Here is a 24,230-nt window from a genome sequence, read left to right as displayed (position 1 = left end):
GCTTACAAAGAAGAGAACAAAAGAAAATGCCCATTGCTTTCCTTCTTCTTCCTCTTCTCGCTTTCCTCTTTAACCCAGCTATAACTCAGACTCTGACTCAGTATATATTTTCGGTCTCTTCCTCTTCTGCTCAAACAAACATTGCCACAGCAATCAGAAACCTTTTTTTGCATGAAACCCAGTTTTTCAGCTTCCATGATTTTGCTTCATCGTCAGTGAACTAAACGGAACCCAAAATTTAATAAAAAAAAAAAGATGAGCACAGTGGATAAGATGTTGATAAAAGGAATCCGGAGTTTCGACCCGGAAAACAAAAACGTTATCACTTTCTTTAAACCCTTAACCCTAATCGTTGGACCCAATGGTGCTGGCAAAACCGTAAGTATTCCCCACTCCCTTTTTCTTAATCTATTGCTTCTTTATACGCTTTTCTTTAACGGGTTTCCTTTTTCTTGGGGTTTTTTTGCAGACAATTATAGAGTGCTTGAAGCTTTCTTGCACTGGGGAGTTGCCTCCAAATGCAAGGTCTGGTCATAGTTTCATTCATGACCCCAAGGTACCCTTCTTCTAATTTTTTTATTTTACAGTTTTATTTCGATATAAAAGCAAATGGTATTAATATTTTTGAAGGAGTAATGGTAAATGCATGATTTGGCTTTCATAGGACCAAATATGTTTCATTATATGTTACACTCTAGCCATTTACTCATCTTCAATGGAATATGATTTTTCTTTTTTGCAACTTTTTAGGAAGCAAAACTTAAATAGTGAAAAAAAAGCAAGTAGCAGAAGTAGGAACCAAACACAGTATGAGTAAACTATGTGTTTCGCTTTTATAACTTCAACAATTGAAGGAATTATTATAGGGGCATGTTTACTTTGTTTGTAGGTTGCAGGGGAGACGGAGACAAAGGGGCAAATTAAGCTGCGGTTCAAGACAGCGGCGGGAAAAGATGTGGTATGTATAAGGTCATTCCAATTGACCCAAAAGGCATCAAAGATGGAGTATAAAGCAATCGAGAGTGTGCTTCAAACCATAAATCCTCACACTGGAGAGGTTAAAGAAACATACTTTTGAGTGATCGTACTTCTTTCAAATAAATTTATTTTTATTTTTTATATTATCTTAGTTATTATAGTGAAGATTGTATGTATGTAAGTTCTTGTGTGAATCATACAACTAAATGCCCTTATGTTTTTTATGTAATATGTCAATAAGGAGCACTGTTACAGACATACTAAAACATTGTCATGAATATAATGGTAATTATACTCAAATTTCATTTGTTCTAAATGAGCTTTTATAGCATTGACTCTTCAAGCCCTTGTTATAGATTATTGTTCTTTGGGAAATTGACAAGTGAGCTCCAACCTAATTGGTTCTTTAAATTTTTAAACGAGGACACCTTTTGTGTTGGTATGTGACAAGCAGGTTTCTTTTGTCATTAGAATATGTATGATCAAAAGAATAAACTGTTTGATTACTTATCAAATACCGATATCAGGGATGAGTTTAAATGGGCTACTGATAATTATGTAACTGTCATGAATAAAGTCAAAAGGCATTAGTGGATATATTATTTTTTCAGTGCGAAGTTCAGTCATTATTTGGAAATTATTTGTTGTGTATTATTATTGAAGGACTAGGGATTGCATGGTTCCATTAACCTTCAGTGAGTTATGTGGTTGAATAAATGAATAAATAATTTTGGCCCTGGGCTGGAGATATTCGTGGTTGGTTTAGACCAAAGATCAAAGTAATATTTTGGTGGTTACTGCATGAGGTTTCCCTTTTGAGTTAGTTAGCCTTTATCCATAGTGTCGAGCAAGCTGGTGTTGCTTAGATAGTCTCCTCAAGAATTGTAGGAATTGTAGTGTGATTTTATTTTGCTGCATTAGTCAAGCTCCTTTTAGGACCTGCATTATTTTGTACAAATCCACCAACCGTACTTTTAATTTTTCTTGTTTGTTTGTGAACTGCAGAAAGTTTGCCTCAGCTATAGATGTGCTGACATGGACCGAGAAATACCAGCTTTGATGGGAGTCTCAAAAGCTATTCTGGAAAATGTGATATTTGTACACCAAGATGAGGCCAATTGGCCTTTACAAGATCCTTCGACTTTAAAAAAGAAGTTTGATGATATCTTCTCTGCTACCAGGTATGCTGTTTGTTTTTTTTCCTTAAAATCATTTCCTTCTCAATATTGAGATTAGTTGTGTACTACCTGTTACCTGTTGCCTTTACAACTATGTGTTTTATCAATGTTTTTGGATTTTTTTATCATGTATAGTGCACAGGAACATCCTTCTGTCCTCTTGTCCTTGTATTCACAATTTTTTATATCAAGTTTCATGCCTAGAATCGAAGATTTGCTTTCTCTCATCTCTTGAACTCTCTTGATATATTTGTGTTCTCTATAAAGTAATATGTTATGAGTGATTCACGTCTCTTTATAATGTTTGTCACTATGCACATTGCTGCTTTATGATTTGATTGTATTGCTGAGTTGGCAACAATATGTGTTCGATGTCTGTTGTAAAACCTGTACTTTTGTGTTTGGATAACTGCTGAAATATGCCATTTAGGACTTTAATACAAGACCTATTTTATTTGTGAAACATTTTGATAACACCAATTTGGGCCAAGATTCTTTGATTTGTATTTTTTTTTTGGGGGGGGGGGGGGGGGGTGTTGAAAGGCAGGGTTGGGCTAGGTGGGAGTTGTTTGTGCTTCTTTTACCCGAGTTCCTTTTTGAAAAGCATAAAATTTAGATTATTCTTTCATCTTGTTGTTTAGATTCCACTTGTAGCACAACCAGCACTGCATCTGTTGGCTGGTTGGAATATTTAAATTTTCAGAAAAACTTCCCTTTTTCCAGAGAAGTCTTTCTGTGCATGGTCTCTAAATTGGTGTTATATACTTATTTGAAAAGCCTTCTTGCTTTATTTAGTTGAAAATTACAGTATCTATAATAGCATTCACCATACCAGAGAAAGGTTAGACTTGAATTATATGGAAATCAGCTCATTTTATGATACATTCAAGCTCCAGAATGGTTCTGAGAAAATCTTGCTAAGGAAGAGTGACAGAATTTTTCATGAGAAAGAACATTTAACAACTTAATACTTTTCTCCTTGAGTTCTTTTTTGCAAGTTGGGAATTTTCGTAAAAAATTCTAAGGCATTAATACCAATCTTGGTAGAATTGAATCGTGATTTCATATTTATTTACATTTTTGTGTTGTGAGATAGAGTGTTTATATATTAGAAACTGGAAATCTGGTTATCATTTAATGTCTGTTGCACTTGGTTGCGTTAATAAAGCACGGTGGATTTCCTTGCATGGTTTTTGTTTGCATATTGAATGTCCCTAAAGTACATGTATAATCCCTCGCTGCAATATCTATTTTGCTTACTTATCCACTAAAAATTGTCTAATTAACCCATCTTCATTCTTTTAGGATATTCTTTTTGCTAATGGCTGCCTGTAAACAGATATACAAAAGCCTTGGAGGTCATAAAAAAGCTTCACAAAGATCAAGCTCAAGAGATAAAGGCTTATAAGCTAAAACTGGCGCACTTGCAGACCTTGAAAGATGCTGCATATAAGGTGGATATTATTTTTCTTTTCTTTTTCATTTATTTAATCCTATTTCTTCTTCCTCCCGTTCAATATTTGTTTATAATTTCTGCTCAGGTAGTGTTGTTCCTTTCCCATTTTAACTTGTAATCATAAGTTCTGGAGGCCTACATCATGGCATAAGCCACATAACATACTCATATTGTTATCTATCATTCAACAAGTGATTGATTGTGTTTTACAAGTGTCTAATGATACTGGTCATTTTTCTTGACAAAAAGTTTATGGGTGGGAAGGATTCAATTTTACTTTAGTGAAAAACACAAAGGATCTTTGTCCTTAAGTGATTTAACGTACATGTTGGCATCATGATAAATCATCTTTTGTCTAAACTTATAAGGAAATTCTGGAAGAGGGAGAAATTGAGAAGAAACTGATTGAAGACCATCTCAGTGCATTGTTAGGCTTTGATTTACAAATAAGGTTCTCTGTTTTTCATGTTTAGATTAGGGTTTTATGGGTTGCATACATGAATTCTTTAGTTTGCATATTATTATTATTATTCAGATTTTGGATTGTTTGAAATTGAAAGAGGATTTTATCTGTAACTGTTATCTTTGTCCTTCTATTCTTCCTTATTCCTGCTGTATCTTTTCTGTTCCATCTGTTTGTCTCTCCCTTTCTATCTCTTCTCCTTTCTCTTGCTACTTTCTTTTCTCTCTCTCTCCTTCTAGAAGCTAGAAGATTGATGTAGGTATATAAGGAAATTGAATCTGATATGCATGTTGTGTCATTTTCATTTTAAATTAGTTTCAAAATTAACTTGGAATTTTAAATCTATTTAATTTGTGCAGTATTATGTTCCTTTTACCTCTAGCATGATTGACATTATATACTGTCATTGAAACTTTTTATATGCTAAACAAGGTTTCACAGTAGGGATGTGATAGAGGTAACAATTTTGAGCAAATTACAATCATTGAAAAATAATTTCCTCTGTTTATCCTTATGTTTCTTCTTGTTTCATCTAATCCTAGCTAAAGACTTTGACCTTGATTGGGTATTTAATTAATTTTTTTGGTAGCATTTTTGTTATAACTGAAGAAAACAAGGTTTAAATGAAGTAAAATCATTCAAGATTAATTTCCTCTGTTTATCTCATGTTTCTCCTCATTTCATCTAATCCTAGTTAAAGTGTTTAAAGTTTTCACCTTTCTGTTTCTTTTAGATTTTTGTTTCTTTGCTACTTTATGCTTATCCACAATTTTTTTTTACATCCTTTAATAATCTGACCTTGCTGATTCCACTAGTTACATCAATTTCGTATGAGAGCAAGTTTTATCCTTGGAACTGTTGACTATGTTGGAGTTTGGTATAACTAGCTCTATCCTTGGGTGTAGAGACTTCTAGAGATCATTACTGATGGTGACATGAGTGGGAAAATCGTTGTAATGAAGTTTTGTATGTTATTATACAAGGAAGAATTATTTTGATGGGGCATTATCATTAACTTATACTTTGCTAGTCTCCCCTTTTTATTTTTGTTTTGAAAAAAACCATATGGGAGAAGACGCACACTATTTGTTTTATTTTTGTACTTTATTAGAGCCATTGGCTGTAGTGATAGTCTAGACTTTAGCTTTATGTGTGGATATCTTAACACATATTGTAGGGTAATATCCTTAAGCTCTTGGCAGCTTATATTGCTAGTGATGCTTGTTTTCTTCTATTTTATGTTTTTTCTAATTATTGATTCTCCCAATACTTTGTCATATGTATTTGTAGATTGGCATGCATGCATTGTGTCCATTCTCTTGAAGGCTAGAATGAATCAAAATTAAGAAATCATTCAATTGGCTTTACTATGTTTACTATGGTTTAATTGATGGTTTAGTTTCTTGGTTTTTGCCTTAATCTTGTTCATTTCTTGTTCGATAATTTTTTGATGCTGCAACTTCATGCATCTTTGCCTATTTGTTTTAGCATTCTAGTTTCTTTCTCTTTGTTTTAGCTGTGATGACACTACTTCTGTCCTGGTGGGACTCCAGAAACATACATTTATATTACACTTTCTCCTTGTGTTTCTAAAGCCTAGATTTTCCTTCTTAAATGTGAAGAAAGGGACTACATGTGGAAGTTGATGAGTCTTTTTGAAGTTGGCAAAGTTAGCAAAGTCAAGGGGAAAAGTAGGTATTGGAACTTTTGGAGCCAATCTGATATTTGATATGTTTACGGGGAGCTCATCCATATGTTTACAGTAGGGTTTGGGTTTGTTATTACCCTAATATTCAACATCCTATGACATCACCTTAAAGGATCTTTCTTGATATGGTTCTTCATACAGCTTCGAGAAAGCATTGCTCAAGATCAAGAAAAAACAGAATCTTTGAAAAGCCAAATACAGGAATTGGGAAAAAGCATTGATGACCTGGATGCTAAGATTCATAATGCTGAAGCAACATTGAAAGATCTGCGAAAGATAGAGGACCAGAGATCAACAAAGACTGCTGAAAGGAGCACTTTGTTCAAGGAGCAGCAGAGACAGTATGCAGCTCTTGCTGAGGAAAATGAAGGTTTGTCAATTCAACATCAGAAGCAGGATTCTTTCGTAGGTTTTTTTTTTTTTACTTTGTGGGAGCTATGTAAATCCTGCATTTATGGAATCATTCCAAATTTTTATGTTTAAGCAGCAGATATTTTCTTGTTTCATATTGTTAGATTCTGATGAAGAATTGTTGGAATGGAAAACCAAGTTTGACGAAAGGATTATGTTATTGGATAATAAAATTCAGAAATTGGAGAGTAACCAGCAGGACTTGCACAATGAGAGTTCTGCTTATAGGAGTAAATTAGATGCATATATTGTGGAGATTGGCAAGCTTCAAAGGGATGCGGAGGTATTACAAAAAGATCAGGACATCTTTTAAAAGTTATAATCATAAAACCTTCCCGTTGTCTGAATTTTATTCTGGTTAACTCTTTTACCTTATGTTTCAGTATCTTGTGGTGTCAAAAAAGGAAAGAGATTCTGCCATTCAACAATTATATGCACGGCTCAATTTAGGGTCTATCCCAAATAGCCCCTTTAGTGATGAAGTTGCTCTGAATCTCACAAATCAAATAGAAGAGAGGTTGATGGAGCTTGATAAAGATTTGGACGAGAAAAAGGTGATTTTTGTGTTTTTATGAATCAATGCATCTTCCCTCTGTGTAGATGTGTGCAGTTGTTATTGTTTTCTATTATTGGAGATCAAATTTTGTATAATGCACAATATAATATTTATTGATGCACCTTAGAAATTGATATTATCCTTGCCACGAGAATTACTATGGCTTCATGTTAAATGGTCTTATGCCAAGTGTCGCTGTAATTTCAGAAATCAAATGAAATGAGGCTAAAGACTGCATGGGATTGCTACATGGGTGCAAATGACCGTTGGAACAGTAGTGAGGCTCAAAAGAAGGCTAAATTAGAAGTCAAGGTCTGTATCTGAGGATGAAGGTTTAGTAGCTTTCCAACTTCCCTTATTCTCATATTTTAATGGGCATTTGCATGTGATACAATTCAGACTTCTATTTTGAAACGTTTGGAAGAGAAGAAAATTGATCGTGATTCACTTGAACTTCAAATTTCGGATGTCAATCTTTCTCTCATTGATGAAAGAGAAAAGAATATGGTGAGTATAGTATTGCTTGGGATGCAAAAATCTCATCTTAATGAATATTGATTAGCTATATGCCTATATGTGAAGTAACGATTCTCTTAAATTTGCTGTTGGCAGCAAATTGAGATGGACAGAAAGAAAAAGCAATTTGATGAGCAAAGCTTTGATGCAAACATACAACAAAAGCAGCATGAGGTATACGCCATAGATCAAAAGATTAAGGTCCTTAGTCTAGAGAGAGACATCATTGCTGGTGATGCTGAGGAGAGAATGATGCTATCTATAAAAAAGAGAGAGTTGGAGTACAAGAAGAAACAACACAAAAGGATGTAAATCTGTTTTACCTTTTATCAGCCTCAGCCTAACTCTAATTTGTTTTTGGTCTATTCCATTTTCATGTTGAAGCTTATGGCTTTATTTTTGTTTACTTTTTCCAGAATTGATGAGTACAAGGACAGGATTAGAGGAGTACTAAAAGGGAGGGTTCCTCCTGACAAAGATGTGAAAAGGGAAATTACCCAAGCTTTAAGGTTGGTTGAACAAAAATACGTCTTCAATCTGTAACATCCTATTTTGAATGAAAATTTTTTTCCTGAGGAGGGTGTAGGTATTAGTGATGACAGAGAGATGGTGATAGAGCTCTCCCTAATGAGATCAGTTGGTATCACCTTGGTAACTCTACGTGTTAGTGATCTTACATCACCAAGCTTAATAATATCACCCTTCAATGGGATGATCATCTCTGCTTCCATTATTTCAATGATGTTGGATCATCCACTTGATGGTAATTCTTAGACAGAAGTTCCCTAGGATCCTAAAACATATGCATATATAATGTTCACTATAAAAAATGAATATATAGTAATCCTTTTTGAGTGAAATTTTGACTTGAAAAGCAATTGAAATGAGTTAAGAGCAATTTTAAATTTAATATCAAATACCTTAAGGTAAGAATTTTCTGAAAATTTCATGCAGTCAGACATGGACATATTACTGAACAAAGGTATGCATAAAAATACACTATGAATACGTTAATATGGAAATACTTGTATTCATGTAAATATATAATGAGATCACAAGGTTATATACAAATATATGCATATATACAGTATACCATTTAATTAAGTTTTGTTATTAAAAATGTGGAAGCTTTTTTTTTTTTTTACCAAAACATTCTAATCTTAAAATTTTGTACAAAATGAGTTGCTATAACACCAACAGTGATCTTATTAATGATGTATGATCACTGTAGATCATGAATACTCCCCCATAACATGGGTTAATAGAATACTAGTGCCTCTTTGATGTAACACTGGCCTTGCAAGTTTAATTATCTAATACATGACAACAAGAAGTATGAAGTGAGTTGTTAAAAATGTATTCAGTGTTTTTATTAATAAAAAATTATAGAATTTGAATTTTTTAAAATTTTGGTTTCTTAATAAAACTGCTGAATTATTCAGCAACATAAGGTATTTAGTAAACATTTTTGGTCAAAATGGTTTTAAGTTTTAATTGTTTGAGCACCCTTATGTTTTAATTAAAAAATTTTCTTCTATGCCTTCTTTCAACTCTAAGTTGACAGAGAATTTCATTTTTATCATCTCTTTAAAAAGGGGAAAAAACCGATCAAAATCTATTTACTATAATTTTCAATAGTATACCAAACAATTTTTACATAATGAATTTCGTGGCATAAAACTGATTACTAAAATTTCATCACATAAATTTTTTAATTTATCAAACAACATCCAACTCTTTCATTTTCAATTCACTTGTCAAACTATCTTTTCGATATTTGGGTTTGACTATGCCCTGTGAAGTTAGTTTAGTGGATATATTTCTTGATTCTCTTTGAATATGCCATTTTCCTTATTTTTGTTATTAAATTTGTTCCGAAATGCGCATGTATGTATTCTTATTTGTAAATTATGTTGGAATGATAAGCATTGGCCAAACAACACTCAATAGCTTTGCAAGTATCTGTCAGAAAAAAACTAGTCAATTATAAATTTTACAGCTTTGCAAGTTTACACTTCTGTCGAAACAATTTAGTCAATTCTAAATTTTACTTGATGAATTCATTGGAAAAATGGTAATGTATTAAAAAGAAAACTGAAAATTGTTCATTAATAGCTTGCTCTTTTGAAATTGCTGTATGCACTTTCTATTGGTGATGGACTTGACAGTCAATGTGAATACATACAAACTTAATTAGCAGCCCAGATCTTTCCCTTTTTGAGGTTATATTTGTCTCTTCCTTTCCACCAAGTTTTATGCTCTGTTAGTAATGTTGTGTGTTATACCACAATCTAGTATTTTGTAGGTTACATTTCCATATACTGTTACTTGCTTCCACCTCATGTGTTATACATGGCTGACATTATTATCATCTAATAGTTTGGTTATTTATAATATGATATCACATTAACTTTTTTGCACATGGTTAGACGTTTGTGAACCTAAGCATGCATTACATCTGCAGAACTGCAGTAAAATGCTAGGTACTGGTTCAGGAGGACAGCAATCTATGAATTGAAGGAAATGTATTTATAATATCATCATGTAGTGAAAATTTGCTAATATCTTTGATTTGTGATCATTGATGTTCCTTCAGGAAATTTGTCATCAATATCTTCTGAAATTATTCTAATTAGTTTCTTATTTTTGGTTTATGTTGACATCCATTAGCAGTTTTCAATACTTCAAATTCCCCTTATATGATTTATCCTTTGGCATCATGTTTATGGGTGCTTGTAACTTTGATTTTTCTTTTTCATACTTTTGTATACTTATATGTGATTTTGTCTTCAATTTGTGCTATTCCTACTGCAGGGCTACTCAAATGGAGTATGATGAATTAAGCACGAAATCCAGTGAAGCCGAGAAGGAAGTAAATATGTTGCAGATGAAAATAGATGAAATTAATAATAACCTATCCAAACATCAGAAAGATATGGACTGTAAGTAGCACTCATGGCTTTTATTTTCCTAATGATACCAATGTTCTTGTAATTTTGTTCTATAAGATTGAAGATTCTGATATCTAGGCTTACTACACCGGAGATTTAACATCCTTGTTAAATCTAATAGTTAATTAAAGGTTTAAATGAATTGAGATTTGATCTCAATGCATAGCTGGAATTGAAGGATAAGGTTACTGGTTAGCAGCAAAATGTGATGTAGCAAGTTTACGACTATCACTCCTATGGTATGATCAGTATACCTATGCATTTTAGCAGTTGAGAGTGAAGAACGAGGAAGAAATACTCAATCACAAGTTTTGCAATAATACTCATTAATTAAGATCCTTGGGATAATGCTAAGCAAAATCAATTTTCTCCTACTTGGACTTGAATTCTTAAAATTGTTACACTTAGGAGGAACATTTAACTTCTATAAGCTATAGGCCATACAAAAAGAACAAACAAATTCACTAAAAACAAAATAAGCCCAAGGGAAATTAATGGAAAATTGAAAATGTACCAAAACTTAATTAACTTGTTAAATATTGTACCTGTGATGTACTAACTACAAGATACCTTCCCTAGACCAGAAGGACCTTCTACTGATAAAGAGTCCATGTACCTTCCCTAGACCAGAAGGACCTTCTACTGATAAAGAGTCCATGACCGTAGCCTTTGGCTTCAAAAAGGCATAAGATTTATATAACAAGCTATCAATTTGACATCTCAAGGTTGTCTACTCATATTACTTTTTCTTGTGTTTTCTCATCATTTAAATTCAGCAAGGAAGCGATTTCTTGAAACCAGACTAAATTCTTTGGATCAACAATCTTTTACCATCGATTTCTATCCCAAAGTCTTGGAGACTGCTAAGGAGAAAAAGGATATCCATAAAAGGTTCTTGCTCTTAACTTTAGGAACAATGTTCTGTTAGGTATGAATATATTCATGTCATTTTCATTTTTGTGGACATGCTAGTAATATATCTGGATCATTGCATGCAGCAAATACAACATTGCTGATGGCATGAGGCAAATGTTTGATCCATTTGAAAGAGTTGCCCGTGCTCATCATGTTTGCCCATGCTGTGAGCGACCTTTTTCTGCTGAAGAGGAAGATGAATTTGTTAAGAAGGTTGTGATATTTATCATATATAGGTTTACCAGATGCTTATCATTAATCTTTTTTATATTTATTGATGAACTTGCATACCTTGGGGGTGGGGGGGATCTGAACATTTTACTTCCAAAGCCTTAGGCCTCTCTGACCACTTAATATTTTTCTGTATACTATTAGGGACATTCCCTGATATTTAAATTTTAACTGGATGTCTATTGATTCAGTCAGCATAAAGTCCCTTAATTTTTTTCTGAATTCTGTTGTATTTTCTTGTAAATTACAGCAAAGAGTCAAGGCAGCAAGTTCAGCTGAACATATGAAAGTGTTGGCAGTGGAATCATCAAATGCTGAGTCTCACTTTCAGCAGTTGGACAAGCTTCGTATGGTTTATGAGGAATATGTTAAAACTGGAAACGAGACAATTCCTCTTGCTAAGAAAACTTTGCATGAACTTACAGAAGAGCTCAATCAAAAGTCTCAAGCCCATTATGATGTATGTATCTGTTTCAGTAGACATGACTTTAGATGTGTCACGTGAGTAATGCTATGATTTATTGTTAAAGATAAAAAAAAAAAAAAATCACATTATTGGTGGCATTGTTTCGCAATGGTTCTATATCAACATTGTCTGTTTAGCTAGGTGAAGTAGTTTTACATATGTGGTTAATGCTGATATGGCATATAGGTTTTGAACTTCTATATCAAATATGTTTCAAGCTGGAAAAAAGGAGAACATAAAACGCCTTAGTATCTAATTACCTATTTTAAATGGCTGTAGCAACGTGATTAGTAATTGCTTATTTGTAAGCATATGATCAGTGATCTTACTAGTGCAACTTAACTTCAAGTCTTTCTGAGGTCACTTTACTGTATTTCTGCTTCATGATAAATAAATTACTGGAAAATGATTCTTATTGGATTGGAAAATCTACTTTCAATCATTAAAAATAACTTGCTACCTTAAATGAAGACAATTCTTCAGTTTCTGTTAGTCTTTGTTATCATTAGAAGTTGCTAATTCACTTAGCGATACTCTTAAGGAGAACAAGATGGGATGAGATGATGTAAGTCAAAACTATGAAAGTTGGTATGATTGCCTGCAAAGGAAATATATTTTTCATCCCAGCCAAAAGTAGTTCAGATGAGTCTATTAAATTGACCTTTCAATATAGAAGCATATTCTTCTTTCATTTTCACCATTTTTTTTTCTTTTCTATGTTCCCTAAATTTCAGTATTTATGTGGAACTTGTCGATGCCTAGTGCCAAAGAAGCTATTAATGAATTTTGATTTCTTGGCTCTTCATTCAAAAATAATTACTGTTTAGGTATTATAGTATAGCTTAGAAAAACAATAAGAACCTTTCATCATGATAATTTAGTTTTGGCAATGCATTATTTTTATCATTGCTGTTATTATTACAGGTGTTAGGTGTTTTAGCCCAAATAAAGACTGATAAGGATTCCATTGAGACCTTGGTGGAACCTGTTGAAACTGCTGACAGGCTCTTCCAAGAAATTCAGGGTTTGCAAGCAGAAGTTGAAGGTTTGGAATATAAGTTTGATATTAGAGGGCAAGGTACTAGAACTGTGGAAGAGATCCAATTGGAGCTAAACAGTTTGCAAAACACAAGGTAACTATTTTTTTTTCTAACCCAAATATTGGGTGTTGATAACCTTCTAATCATCCTTTTTAGCTTCAAAACTTTTTCTAGAGGCAATATATATTGATTGAAGTGTTATTGGTATTTAGTAATTCTTCTTCTCTTTGCAACCAGGGACGTTTTACATAATGAAGTGGAGAATTTAAGGGTGGAACAGAGGTACATGGAAAAGGACTTGTCAAGCATTCAATTGCGGTGGCATGGTATAAGGGAGAAAAAAATTGAGGTAGCCAACACATTGCGTGAGTTTAAAAAGGTGGAAGAAGAGTTAGAGCACTTAGCTGAGGAGAAACGTCAACTTGATCTTGAGGAGAAGGTTGATAATCTCATAAGATAATTTCTGATGTTACTTAACTTGGAATTAGTATCTTGTGCTAGTATATGTATGCTTTCTCTCATAAGATATTGGCTTAGTGTTGCAGCAATATATCAGGGCATATAGGTATAACAAGTTTTCTGTCTGATTGCTATTTTCCTATTTTGAGCATTGATGAGATCATTTTCACTAGAAAACTCCAAATCCTATCTTGATCGTTCTTAGAATATCTTGTTACTAATGAATTTAGCTCATAAGTATGTTAACTGACTGGCTTCACATGCCAACATGTAAGGTAACTTTGAATCTATAGCTTCAGTTAAAATCTCAAAATTTTAAATATGTTGACAACTTGAAATCATGCCATCAACGAATATAAAGACAACTCTATTTGGAATCTATAGGTTCATTTAAATTCCATTACTGTAGATATTTTGGTTGTATTTCTTGGCCTTCATAACTGAAGCTCTAGGAACTTTGGAACAAGCCATTATGTCAAGGTTAGAAGATCATACTGCAATGTGTGCATTTGGCCTCTTGAATCAAGTTGCAATAATTTGGCTTGGCTGATACCATGCTAATGTAGGTTACTTTTTGGACAGCTGTGTGAGCTTATTTCTGTAGCTAACCTTTAGGCTGTTTAGAGATTTGGGTTCAGTAAGGGTGCTCAAGTTTTGTCACTGCTTACTTGAAAGTAAATGTTCACTATGGAAAGAAGAATTGAGGATAATTTTTAGGAAAAGTTGCAAGCGTTCTTCTACATATCCTGCTGGCTAATCTTCATTTGCTTCATTCTAGTCTCACACTTAGGTGAGCTATTGGGTCTTCTGCATGAAATCAAGGTAGGTGGGATGAGCAAGAAATAGAGTGGATTCAAGCTTTGTCTCTAAAACTATTAGCCATGATACTTCTTAATGTGATAATTGCTCCCATAAAATATAAATCCTGTACTTTTTAGTTGCTAACAGCATTTATATTCAAACTTTCTTCCTTTTTTTTAATAACTTTGATTATGTAATCCATGGTGCATTGTTCTTGGAACTCTCAGCATTTAGCAGAGTCTCTTGGTTCTTTATTCAAGGAGAAGGAAAAATTGCTGAATGACTATGAATGTTTGAAAGTAAAACTCACTCAGGAATATGAGCAGCAGCATAAACTTAGAAGCTCATATCAACATGAAGCTGAAGCACTATCTCAAACTAGCAATAAGATTAAAGGGTATGTTTCTGAACAATGGAATCAAAGCTTGTTCTCAAATGCCATTGAAATTGAACAGGAGTTTTTTGCCACCAGGTATTATGATTTAAAGAAAGGGGAGAAATTAAAGGAACTGCTAGAACAGCAATCTGTGATGAAATCTCAACTTCTCAGCTGTGAAGCTAGGAAACAGGAAATTTTGGCTGAGCTAAACAAAAGTAAAGACTTGATGCGGAATCAAGATCAATTAAGACGTAACATTGAGGATAACTTGAATTACAGGAAAACAAAAGCTGAAGTAGATGTACTTACTCGTGAAATTGATTTACTGCAAGACAGAATAATGGAGATTGGTGGTATTTTCAAATTTGAAGGTGAACTGCGAAAATTCTCGGAAGACAGGGAGAGACTTCTTTCAGAGGTATGTATGATTCTCACTGGCATCCTTGTGTGTTAACCTTTTCCATTAAGTACATTCTCTGATAGCTTTTCAGCTCAGGATAGCATGCCATCGATTTTGTCTTGTTGAATTGATATGGACCTCCAGTTTTCTACCGTATTCATTCAATAAGTGTGGTAGAGGGGTAGTGGATTTATTGTTTTGTGTTTTCATTTATCATGTCATTTTTGTCATTCTTAACTTCTTATAACTTCAAATTATATTTCAACTTCACTTTTGATAGCTTTCATTTCTCCTTCCTGACCTAATCTCATCATAGTTTTGTAGCATAATATGAAATATTGTGTTTCCAAGTTTGACTACAAAGACTATGACATGCGGTTGTGTGAACTTAAATAACTTGAAGATTCTGCAGTACAGTAGTTGAGAAAGTGATGGTGCTGTCCCAGCCCCTGCTAAATATTTTCCCTCTCCCCCCCAAACTAAGTTCTTCCGATTATTGATGCCTACAACAAAGATGTGAAGCAAAATTAGCATTAAATTCGAATAAATCTGGAATTACAGTCTTTAATTGATCTTGGACTGGTTTAATATTGTATTTAAGCTGTAATCAACATTATTAGGCCATATTACTTTGTTTCTTTTAGATAGATGGTTATTGTTTTTCCCCCTCAATTTTATGCATCAAGAATATTAGGGTAATTTCTAGATTTACAGGAAATTGCATATGTCACGTCTAATGGATTTTAGGTTTTCCTTATGTTATCAGCTTTATATTATGGTTTACAAGTTGTTTTGAGCTGATTTCGGCAATTCGTATTTTGGATCTCTGTTCTTGCACGAATAGGATTTTGCTATAGCTCTATAAATAGAAATGCAACATCTTTCAGTTAATAGAAACCTATTCTTGGATAATATTGCCACAGTTTATCCTCTTGCAAAACAAATCAACCTTAGGTTTGACTGCTAGGGAAGGTTAGGTGTGGATCTTGGGACTTTACTTAGGATCCAGCTCCTCTCTAATTTGTTTTGTCACCAGGGAGTTTCAGTTTACAGACTGATGAGGTGTCCCCTCATTAAGATTGAGATCTATGGCTCCAAACATGCCATTGCCAGATCCCTTATTCATCTTCTTTGTTCAGCTTTCTGCAATATTAGTTCATACTACTTCAGATTACTCTCAACTCTCACGTCATTTTATTCTGCTGCCATAAAACATCTAATTGCTTACTCTTACAATCCAAAAGTCTTACCTACACATGTTAACCTCCAAGTGTCAATCCAAAATTCTCAAACACTAGTCATTTGGGTTCTGTTAGAGAACCTAGATAGCACCCAAATAACTGGTTAAATCCCTAATTTTGCCTCCTAACCTTTAGTCCATACCATCTATCTTAGAAAGAATGGGAAGCATAAAACTCTGTTTTCCTAGGTCTGTTATAGATTAATGAGAATAATACCTTGTAGCCCTCAAAAGTGCCAGTTATGAACTTCCTATCGTGCTTGCTAGGGTCATACTCAAGTATCATACAAACAAATAAATTAAAAAAAGGATTAAAAAGGGGATAAATCACACTTTAAAAGCTTAGTTATGAGCTTCCTATCATAGTTGCTGGGGTCATAGTCAAGTGTCATATCAACAAATAAATTAAAAATGAATTTAAAAAGGATAATTCACACTTTAAAAGCTTTTGTCACTTCTTTCAGATTTAAAAGCTTTGTATGTATGTGTTGAGCTTCTCCATTCTTTCCCCTATTATCATTAAGCCTTTGTTTAAAGGCATTCATCTTATCTGTCTGAGAGTTTTAAGATGCTTCTCTTTCACCACAGCTTAACAGATGCCGAGGAACAATGTCTGTTTACCAGAGTAATATTTCAAAGAATAAAGCCGAACTTAAACAAGCACAATACAAGGACATTGACAAGCGGTACTTTGATCAGCTAATCCAGCTTAAGGTGGCAATTATTTTAATATAATGCAGCAGGTTTAACGTTTATTACTTGTTTTATTATGTTATCAACTTAAATGTTTTTGGACAGACAACTGAGATGGCAAACAAGGACCTGGATAGATACTACAATGCACTTGACAAGTATGCGATTTGCATAATTTTCATGTTGTCTTTTTAATTACATGCCCAAATAAAAATTTAGATTGTGAATTCTTCAAGAATGGTTCTTTATTTGATAGCTGGCTAAAGAATTGTGTATTATCTGTCAAGTGTAAATAAAAAGCTGTTCTGATTATTAGAGTCTGAAATTTTTGGTAAAGTTCCCTAGGTTTGTACAGACAGAAGGAAACTTTAATTATTAATTTCCCTAAATTACAAAAGTCTAAAACTTTAAAACAAAAAAAAAAAAAAGGAAGGGAAGAAAAGAGGAGAGAGTTGTGAAAGCATATGCAAGGAGGTAAGTCAGAACCTAAAAGTAAAAAAATAAAATAAAATAAAATAACAAAAAATATATATATCAAAGAGTCAGACACAATCTATTTTATTTAACACCATTAGTCTATGTTTCATGCATAGGATGATGGATAAAATAGGATGAGAATCATTTTATATCATGTTTGGTTTGTATCTAAAGAAAGGGATAGGATTGCTGGGAAGATTAATCATTCTCTTGGCATAGGATTATTCAATCCTCTCAAAGTAGAGAGTATTATTTTTAATCCATCCTATTGCACTCATAAAAATTACATCAATATTTTATTTTGTATAAACTTTGAGAAAAGATAATTTTTTGCAACAAATAAAGTTATTTTATCCTAATCTTTACACACATCAAATACAAAATAGGATGATATTATTTAATTTAATCATATTCATAATATCATCTTATGCAATCTTATCATAATTTTGTACCCCAAACACACCCTTATTGTTTTATTTTAGGTTTAAAGTTTCTTAATTGGTTTTGGTTGAAACTGCTGTTATTCCAATTATATTTGTATTATTGTCTTTTTAAGTTAAGCTACTCTACTTTTCCCCTTCTTTATATGTAATTTCATGAAGCAGATTTTAGTATAAATGATTGCATGTCTTTTAACTGGATCTTCTCTTCTTGCAATAAAATTAATGGACTGCTGCATCAATTCATGTCTTTATTTATTAAAAAACACAAAAAAATAAACACACACACACACGGTAACTCAAACGTGGTATTGTCTATTTTTGAAATGCATTCACTAAGTTATCTGCAGGGGTTATGGTAACTCTTCTTCTTTATCATCATTTTAATGTTTCATACTTTCATGTATTTCATTCTTGTTTTTACCCTCAAACTATTTAAGTCTTTCTTTTGATATAATTAAAATTACTGCAAGTCTCCCTCAGCTCTTCTAGCAATCAAAATCATTTTTTTAAAACCCTTTCAATCAGAAATAGCAAGTTGGTTGTAGCAGTCCATGGCCACATCCTCTTTTATTCTCATTGTAGCCAGTCAACTGAAGTGGTTATATTGGAATTGAAACCTGTCACTTATATTTCATTTTATTTAATGATTTTGCATGGCATTGGTAGTGTCAATTTAGTGACTATATTTTAAATCACCATGAATCTTTCCCTCTTAAGAATCAAGTTCTTTTTCATAAAAAAAATAATTAGGAGTCTGGTGCCTACTTAGTAACAGATATTAGTAACTTAACTGTGTTTTTTGATGCTCATTCTTGTTTGTAGAGCACTCATGCGCTTTCATTCAATGAAAATGGAGGAAATAAACAAAATTATAAGAGAATTGTGGCAGCAAACATACAGGGGACAAGATATAGATTATATTAGCATTCATTCAGATTCTGAAGGTGCTGGAACTCGCTCTTACAGCTACAAGGTAGGACCTTCTATCTTTTGTTGTTTTTTGCTCTCTTTCTTTTTTGAAGTTCCTTTACATCGTTATCTTTTTCCCTTTGCATCCAAAGCAGGTTCTCATGCAAACTGGTGATGCTGAGCTTGAAATGAGAGGACGATGTAGTGCAGGTCAGAAGGTGAGTGATCATTGAACGTGGAGAGAAAATAAGTTGGGGGAAATGGTAATGGGTGAGTTACTTTATCTACCATCATTGACTAAATGAAACAACGTGGAAGTTATTGTTTGTTCCAGGTCCTTGCTTCTCTTATCATACGGTTAGCTTTAGCTGAGACATTTTGCCTCAACTGTGGAATCCTAGCACTAGATGAACCAACCACAAATTTGGATGGCCCAAATGCTGAGAGTCTTGCAGCAGCTCTCCTTAGGTATGTGCACCTTCATCTTTCATTCTATATTTATTTCTGAGGTAATGGCTTTAATATTTACAGATTATTCTTTTCCACTTTGTCCAGAATTATGGAGGACAGAAAGGGCCAGGAGAATTTTCAGCTGATAGTTATTACTCATGATGAACGATTCGCTCAATTGATCGGTCAACGGCAACATGCAGAGAGATATTACCGGGTCACCAAAGATGACCAGTAATACTTATAATTTTTTCTTTGAAGTTTGTTACTCAATTTTCTTTTAGCATCCAATTCATCTGATTCATACCATCTTTTCTGCCTCTCTTTTCTCAGTCAGCATAGTATAATTGAAGCCCAGGAGATATTTGATTGACTTTTTCCAAAGGATTTTTGATACTTCATCCTCAACTGCCTTTCTTGGAGATGAATCAGTATGTGTGACCAAATGCTGCTCTTGAAATACCAGTCAGTGGTTGGTTTGTTGTTATATGTAAAGCTTGTACATGCAGTAACCATATAAAGTAACGTCTATGATAATGTAAGCTTGTACTCTTTTTTGATAAATTGTATTGTGCTGAAGAAGAGTGTTCCATGGTCTGACTTTATTAATGTCTGCAAATTCTCAACCTTTGACATAGAGATAATAAATTCCTTTCTTTTTCATGTTTTTTTTTTCAAGAATAAATACCATGAAGGCCGAAAAAGACCATGGCAATTAAAACCACATACTTCCCAGCAACAAAAAGAATATATAAAATTGGTACGTAAGTTTATGCAAAGCTCTTATTAGAGAGGGACAACAAAAACTTGAAAATCATATCAAATTGAACACTAGCCTAAGACAATTGAAAACCATAGATGGTAGCATTGCTTCCTTTTCTCTTCCCTTTTCTTTCATTTCCACTCATTGAACATCAACCGAGGAAACTTTCCAAAAGACCCTGATGCTGATAATAACAGCAATAAGAATGAATAGCATTTAGATCTAATCCTTGTATTTCATTTCGGACATCTGGAAGCCAGGCATGTCAAATGACGATGCAAACTTATCAACATCAACCTTGAGCTCTTCAATCTCCTTGTTGTTGTCCAAGCCTTTGTTGAAGTCCTTCAAGAGCTTTCCATACTGCTTTTGGACGTTCAAGGTGATGGTCACTGCTCGGTGGAGGAACTCTCCTATCTGTTCGAAGTCCTTCTCAACCAAACCTCTTGAAGTCATGGCAGGGGTACCTGTCAACAGCAACTTGCATCAAGAGTCCGCATCAAATAAAAATCAAGCCATTTTAATAAAATTTTGACCAAACTGCAGGGACCCCCTTCACAAAAACCAATAGAGAAGATGCAGAAGACAACTTCTAATTTAAACGTCCTATACACTGGAGCAGACGAATCAGGTATCAGTAATTCCAAGCCACTGTTCTGGTAAAGCCATTTTGTTCCAGGCAAATTTGGTACCCTTGATTTCACATTTATAAACCTCTAGAAGATATAATGATATAGAGCAACTCAAGATCAAGAAATTAATTAATGCAGCAGCTCTTACCAATTCGTACTCCTCCGGGAGCCAAGGCACTGCTGTCACCAAATACAGCATTCTTGTTAACGGTGATGTTGCACAGGTCACAAAGCTTCTCAACCTTGTTGCCTGTAAGAACAATGATAAAAATATCACAACTGAATCAAAGGCAATTATTCCATAAACCTGCGGCCAAGTAATTCAACTGACATACCAGTCAATCCAAGAGGTCGGAGATCCCAAAGAACAAGGTGATTCTCAGTTCCACCAGTAACAAGCCGGTATCCCTTGCTGATCAGGTAATTTCCAAGGGCAACAGCATTGGCTTTAACTTGTTTGGCATAAGCCTTGAACCCAGGTGACATGGCTTGTTTCAAGGCAACAGCCAGAGCACCAATCTGGTGATTGTGTGGACCACCCTGAAGGGATGGGAAAACTGAAAAGTTTATCCTCTCTTCAAAGTCATACACTGCATCTTCTGGTTGGCCCTTCTTTGGTGGCTTTGGTCCCTTGCGGTAGAAGATCATACCAGCCCTAGGACCCCTCAAGCTCTTGTGGGTGGTGGTTGTGACTATGTCACAGAACTCAAAAGGGTTTGCCGCTTCCTACTCCAACAAAAAAATCAATGAGAATTAATATCTTGACATTTTGGTTCAATAATCCATAAAAGGTAAAAAAAGGACAGCCAATAAATTTATCAGAAACCAAATCAAAACTAATCACTGTAAGACTTCTCAGATCTGATTTCATATTTGATTAAAACACATTTAATTTATAAAGTACATTCCACTATTTCATCTCCAAGACAGTTTAAATATTTCAACTCAAAATACAAGAAAAGAGTATTCAGTTGAAATCATTTTTTCCATTTCACATACTAAAAATGTACTGCATATGCATTAAAGGACATTAAAAGAATCCATATTCTGCTCCAAGAACCTTCTTTAAAATATGATTACGATGCAAATGTCTCACAAGAATTAAAACAAAGTTTCCAAGAAAATAATGTCACATCAAAAACCCAAATCCAGAATCTAAAGATCATGGTAAATCCCACAAACCCCAGATCCAATCCATAAAAAAATTTTAATATCATATAAACAATTGAAATCCCAAGCTAAAAACTTAGATCTAACATCACCAATAAACAACATGCAAGATCAAAGAAAAACAAAATAAGATCCAAGTAAAACAATATACCTGCGCAGCTACAAGGCCACTAATGTGAGCCATATCACACAACAAGAGGGCACCACACTTATCAGCAATGGCTCTGAATCTGGCGTAATCCCAGTCCCTAGGATATGCACTCCCACCGCAAATGATAAGCTTGGGCCTGAAATCCAAGGCCTTCTCTTCCAACTTCTCGTAGTCAATGTACCCAGTACTCGAATTCACCTTATAAGGCAAACTCTCAAAGTAAATAGAAGTAGCAGAAATCTTCTTCCCTCCAGATGTATAATAACCGTGAGTCAAGTGACCTCCAGAGGGTAAATCCAGTCCCATGATCCTATCATGGGGCTGTAGAACAGCCGTGTAAGCCGCAAAGTTTGCCGGTGAACCCGAGTACGGCTGTACATTGACACCCCACTTGGTGGGATCGAGACGGAAAACCTGCAGAGCACGAGCTCTGCAGAGATTCTCGATCTCGTCGATGAATTCGTTGCCTCCATAGTAACGGTTCCCAGGCATGCCTTCGGAATATTTGTTGGTGAGGGCACTGCCGAGGGCTTCAATTACGGCGAAGGAAGTGAAGTTTTCGGAAGCGATGAGCTCGATGCCGCGGCATTGCCGACGCTTCTCTTTCTCGATTAGGTCGTGGATTTCGGGGTCGACGGATTCCAAGGAGGAGTTGCCCCATGTGTTCACTGGATCCATGTTTTGTAAGAAAAAGGCTGAGATGACAGAAGACAAGGAAGAAGGAAAATGGTGAGGGCAAGAGCAAAGGGCAAGGACGCAGTGGCGCAAGTTTTTTGGGATTTATAAATGGAGTTTAATGTGGTTGGTGAAAGTACTCTTATGACCTTTTTTCTTTTTTATTTTCACCCTATTTTAATGGGTGGGTTTTAGGTGGCTCATGCTTGGTTAGTAGGATTTTTCATATTTTAATTAATTTTTTTTTCATAATTATACACCAACCAAAAGTTTAAAGGAATGCATCTAAATGTATTTCAATTTTTTTTTCACTTTAATTTTTTAAAAATTTTTTTATAAGCAAAATTATTTAATTATCATTTCTCTTTCACATAAATTTTTTAAAATAAATTTTCAAAAAATTATAAATCTTTTCAAAAATATATTTTTGCAAGATTATAAATTTTTTCAAAAATTCATTTTAAAAAAGTTAAATTTTAGAAAAAAAAATTGACTTTTTAAAAATTCATTTTCAAAAAATTATATAATTTTTAAAATATTCATTTTATTTTTTTGAAAATATATTTTTAAAAAATTATAAAATTTAAAAAAATTATAAAAAAAATAATTAAATAATTTCACTTATAAAAAATTTTAAAAAAATTAAAATACATTTAACAACACCCCTTTTAAAGGGTGAACGAGTACCGTGATCATTTTCTTCCCTAATTTATTATTACAAAAGAGTGGACAAAAACACCGGAACAAAAAGTCATTGGCCTTGAAATTATCAAAAAATTTCTAAGATTGAAAAAAAAAAAATCTAAGTGTCCTTTACCTATTGATGACAACGAAAGATGAACAAGCATAATCTACAACTATTTTTTCATGCGTAGATTTGATCTAATTTTATAATTACAATTAAACTTTAACCTACAGCATACCTAAAAAAATAAATAAAATAGATAATGTTTATGAATACGTATCTCTTAATTTCATAGTATTATTGATGAATTGTGTGAATTAAAATATAAAATTAGGTGTTAAATCATAAAACATAAATCAAAATCAAATCTGTAGAAAAACTATCAATACTGAACTTTATTTGACCCTATATAACTATTTACTCCCACCAAAAGAACGGGTGGAAGACCCTTCAACACGTCAAAATCCTGATTCGATATAACAGCAACAAATCAAGCAACACCTAGTTATTGTCTAAGTATAATCATGGGTTTTGGTAAGAATACCTAACACGTCTCTAAAGCCATGCCAAGTCTTCTTATCGATTGAATTTGCCCACATATTTTCTGGTTGACTCTACACAAATCAGTAGACGATGATGATGATGTACCTTAGATTTGTCCTTTAACATGTCGCTGTTTAGGGGTTGGTAAACGTTAGGAAATAGGAATTTTTTTTTAAAGAACTTTGAACAGATTTAATAATTTAAAATATAATAATATAATATAATATAAAACTTATATAAAAAAATATAAAACTAATATATATTAAAATTTTAATATAAATTTTAAAAAATTTTAAAAAATTTTAACAAATATATTTTATATTTTTCATATTAATATAAATTATATTACATAATTTTTTTATAAAATATTATATATATATGTATGTATACATATATACATATATATATATACCTATATATATATATATATATACACGCACACACAAATCATTAAAGTGTTTCATAATACAAATGCAAAAATTATCATATCT

The 24,230-nt window shown here is 33.4% G+C and overlaps 2 protein-coding genes across 3 annotated transcripts; one reads left to right on the top strand and one right to left on the bottom strand.

Annotated features, from left to right (window-relative positions):
- Positions 1 to 35: 35 nt before the first annotated feature.
- RAD50 (DNA repair-recombination protein (RAD50)) lies at positions 36 to 19,783 on the top strand. Of its 2 annotated transcripts, none has more exons than XM_022906110.2 (27): positions 36 to 378; positions 470 to 556; positions 890 to 958; positions 1,984 to 2,159; positions 3,496 to 3,610; positions 5,925 to 6,153; positions 6,299 to 6,477; positions 6,578 to 6,748; positions 6,958 to 7,062; positions 7,150 to 7,257; positions 7,363 to 7,574; positions 7,683 to 7,775; positions 10,081 to 10,208; positions 10,994 to 11,108; positions 11,216 to 11,345; positions 11,614 to 11,823; positions 12,754 to 12,962; positions 13,107 to 13,308; positions 14,357 to 14,526; positions 14,602 to 14,926; positions 16,737 to 16,862; positions 16,947 to 16,999; positions 18,584 to 18,734; positions 18,826 to 18,888; positions 19,005 to 19,138; positions 19,226 to 19,354; positions 19,454 to 19,783. In XM_022906110.2, the coding sequence occupies exons 1-27, from the start codon at positions 256 to 258 to the stop codon at positions 19,491 to 19,493; spliced, it is 3,852 nt and encodes a 1,283-aa protein (XP_022761845.2). In that variant the 5' UTR covers positions 36 to 255; the 3' UTR covers positions 19,494 to 19,783. The 2 variants fall into 2 exon arrangements, with proteins under 2 accessions (XP_022761845.2, XP_022761844.2); XM_022906109.2 differs by having other exon boundaries at positions 890 to 1,057.
- Positions 19,784 to 19,849: 66 nt separating this feature from the next.
- Positions 19,850 to 22,592, bottom strand: LOC111307834 (serine hydroxymethyltransferase 4-like). Its single transcript, XM_022906114.2, has 4 exons — positions 21,837 to 22,592; positions 20,851 to 21,241; positions 20,664 to 20,765; positions 19,850 to 20,350 (listed from the first exon to the last, which is right to left on the bottom strand). Exons 1-4 carry the CDS (start codon positions 22,512 to 22,514, stop codon positions 20,106 to 20,108), a joined length of 1,416 nt encoding a protein of 471 aa, XP_022761849.2. The 5' UTR covers positions 22,515 to 22,592; the 3' UTR covers positions 19,850 to 20,105.
- Positions 22,593 to 24,230: the final 1,638 nt, after the last annotated feature.

This window comes from Durio zibethinus, chromosome 22, assembly GCF_047325235.1.
Source record: "Durio zibethinus cultivar Kanyao isolate XHJ-2024 chromosome 22, ASM4732523v1, whole genome shotgun sequence".
NCBI lineage: Eukaryota > Viridiplantae > Streptophyta > Magnoliopsida > Malvales > Malvaceae > Durio > Durio zibethinus.
The sequence above is the reverse complement of the archived record's forward strand: the minus strand, read 5'-3'. Positions and strand labels throughout refer to the sequence as shown.

Bases quoted from the DNA above. Each gene is read 5' to 3' on its own strand.
- RAD50 (XM_022906109.2), top strand. From the start codon at position 256: ATGAGCACAGTGGATAAGATGTTGATAAAAGGAATCCGGAGTTTCGAC. The intron at 379-469 runs GTAAGTATTCCC...GTTTTTTTGCAG, and splicing joins CCAATGGTGCTGGCAAAACC to ACAATTATAGAGTGCTTGAA. The intron at 18,735-18,825 runs GTAGGACCTTCT...CATCCAAAGCAG, and splicing joins CTCGCTCTTACAGCTACAAG to GTTCTCATGCAAACTGGTGA.
- LOC111307834 (XM_022906114.2), bottom strand. From the start codon at position 22,514: ATGGATCCAGTGAACACATGGGGCAACTCCTCCTTGGAATCCGTCGAC. The intron at 20,766-20,850 runs GTATGTCAGTTG...TTGTTCTTACAG, and splicing joins CCGACCTCTTGGATTGACTG to GCAACAAGGTTGAGAAGCTT. The intron at 20,351-20,663 runs GTAAGAGCTGCT...TGCTGTTGACAG, and splicing joins TCCCGGAGGAGTACGAATTG to GTACCCCTGCCATGACTTCA.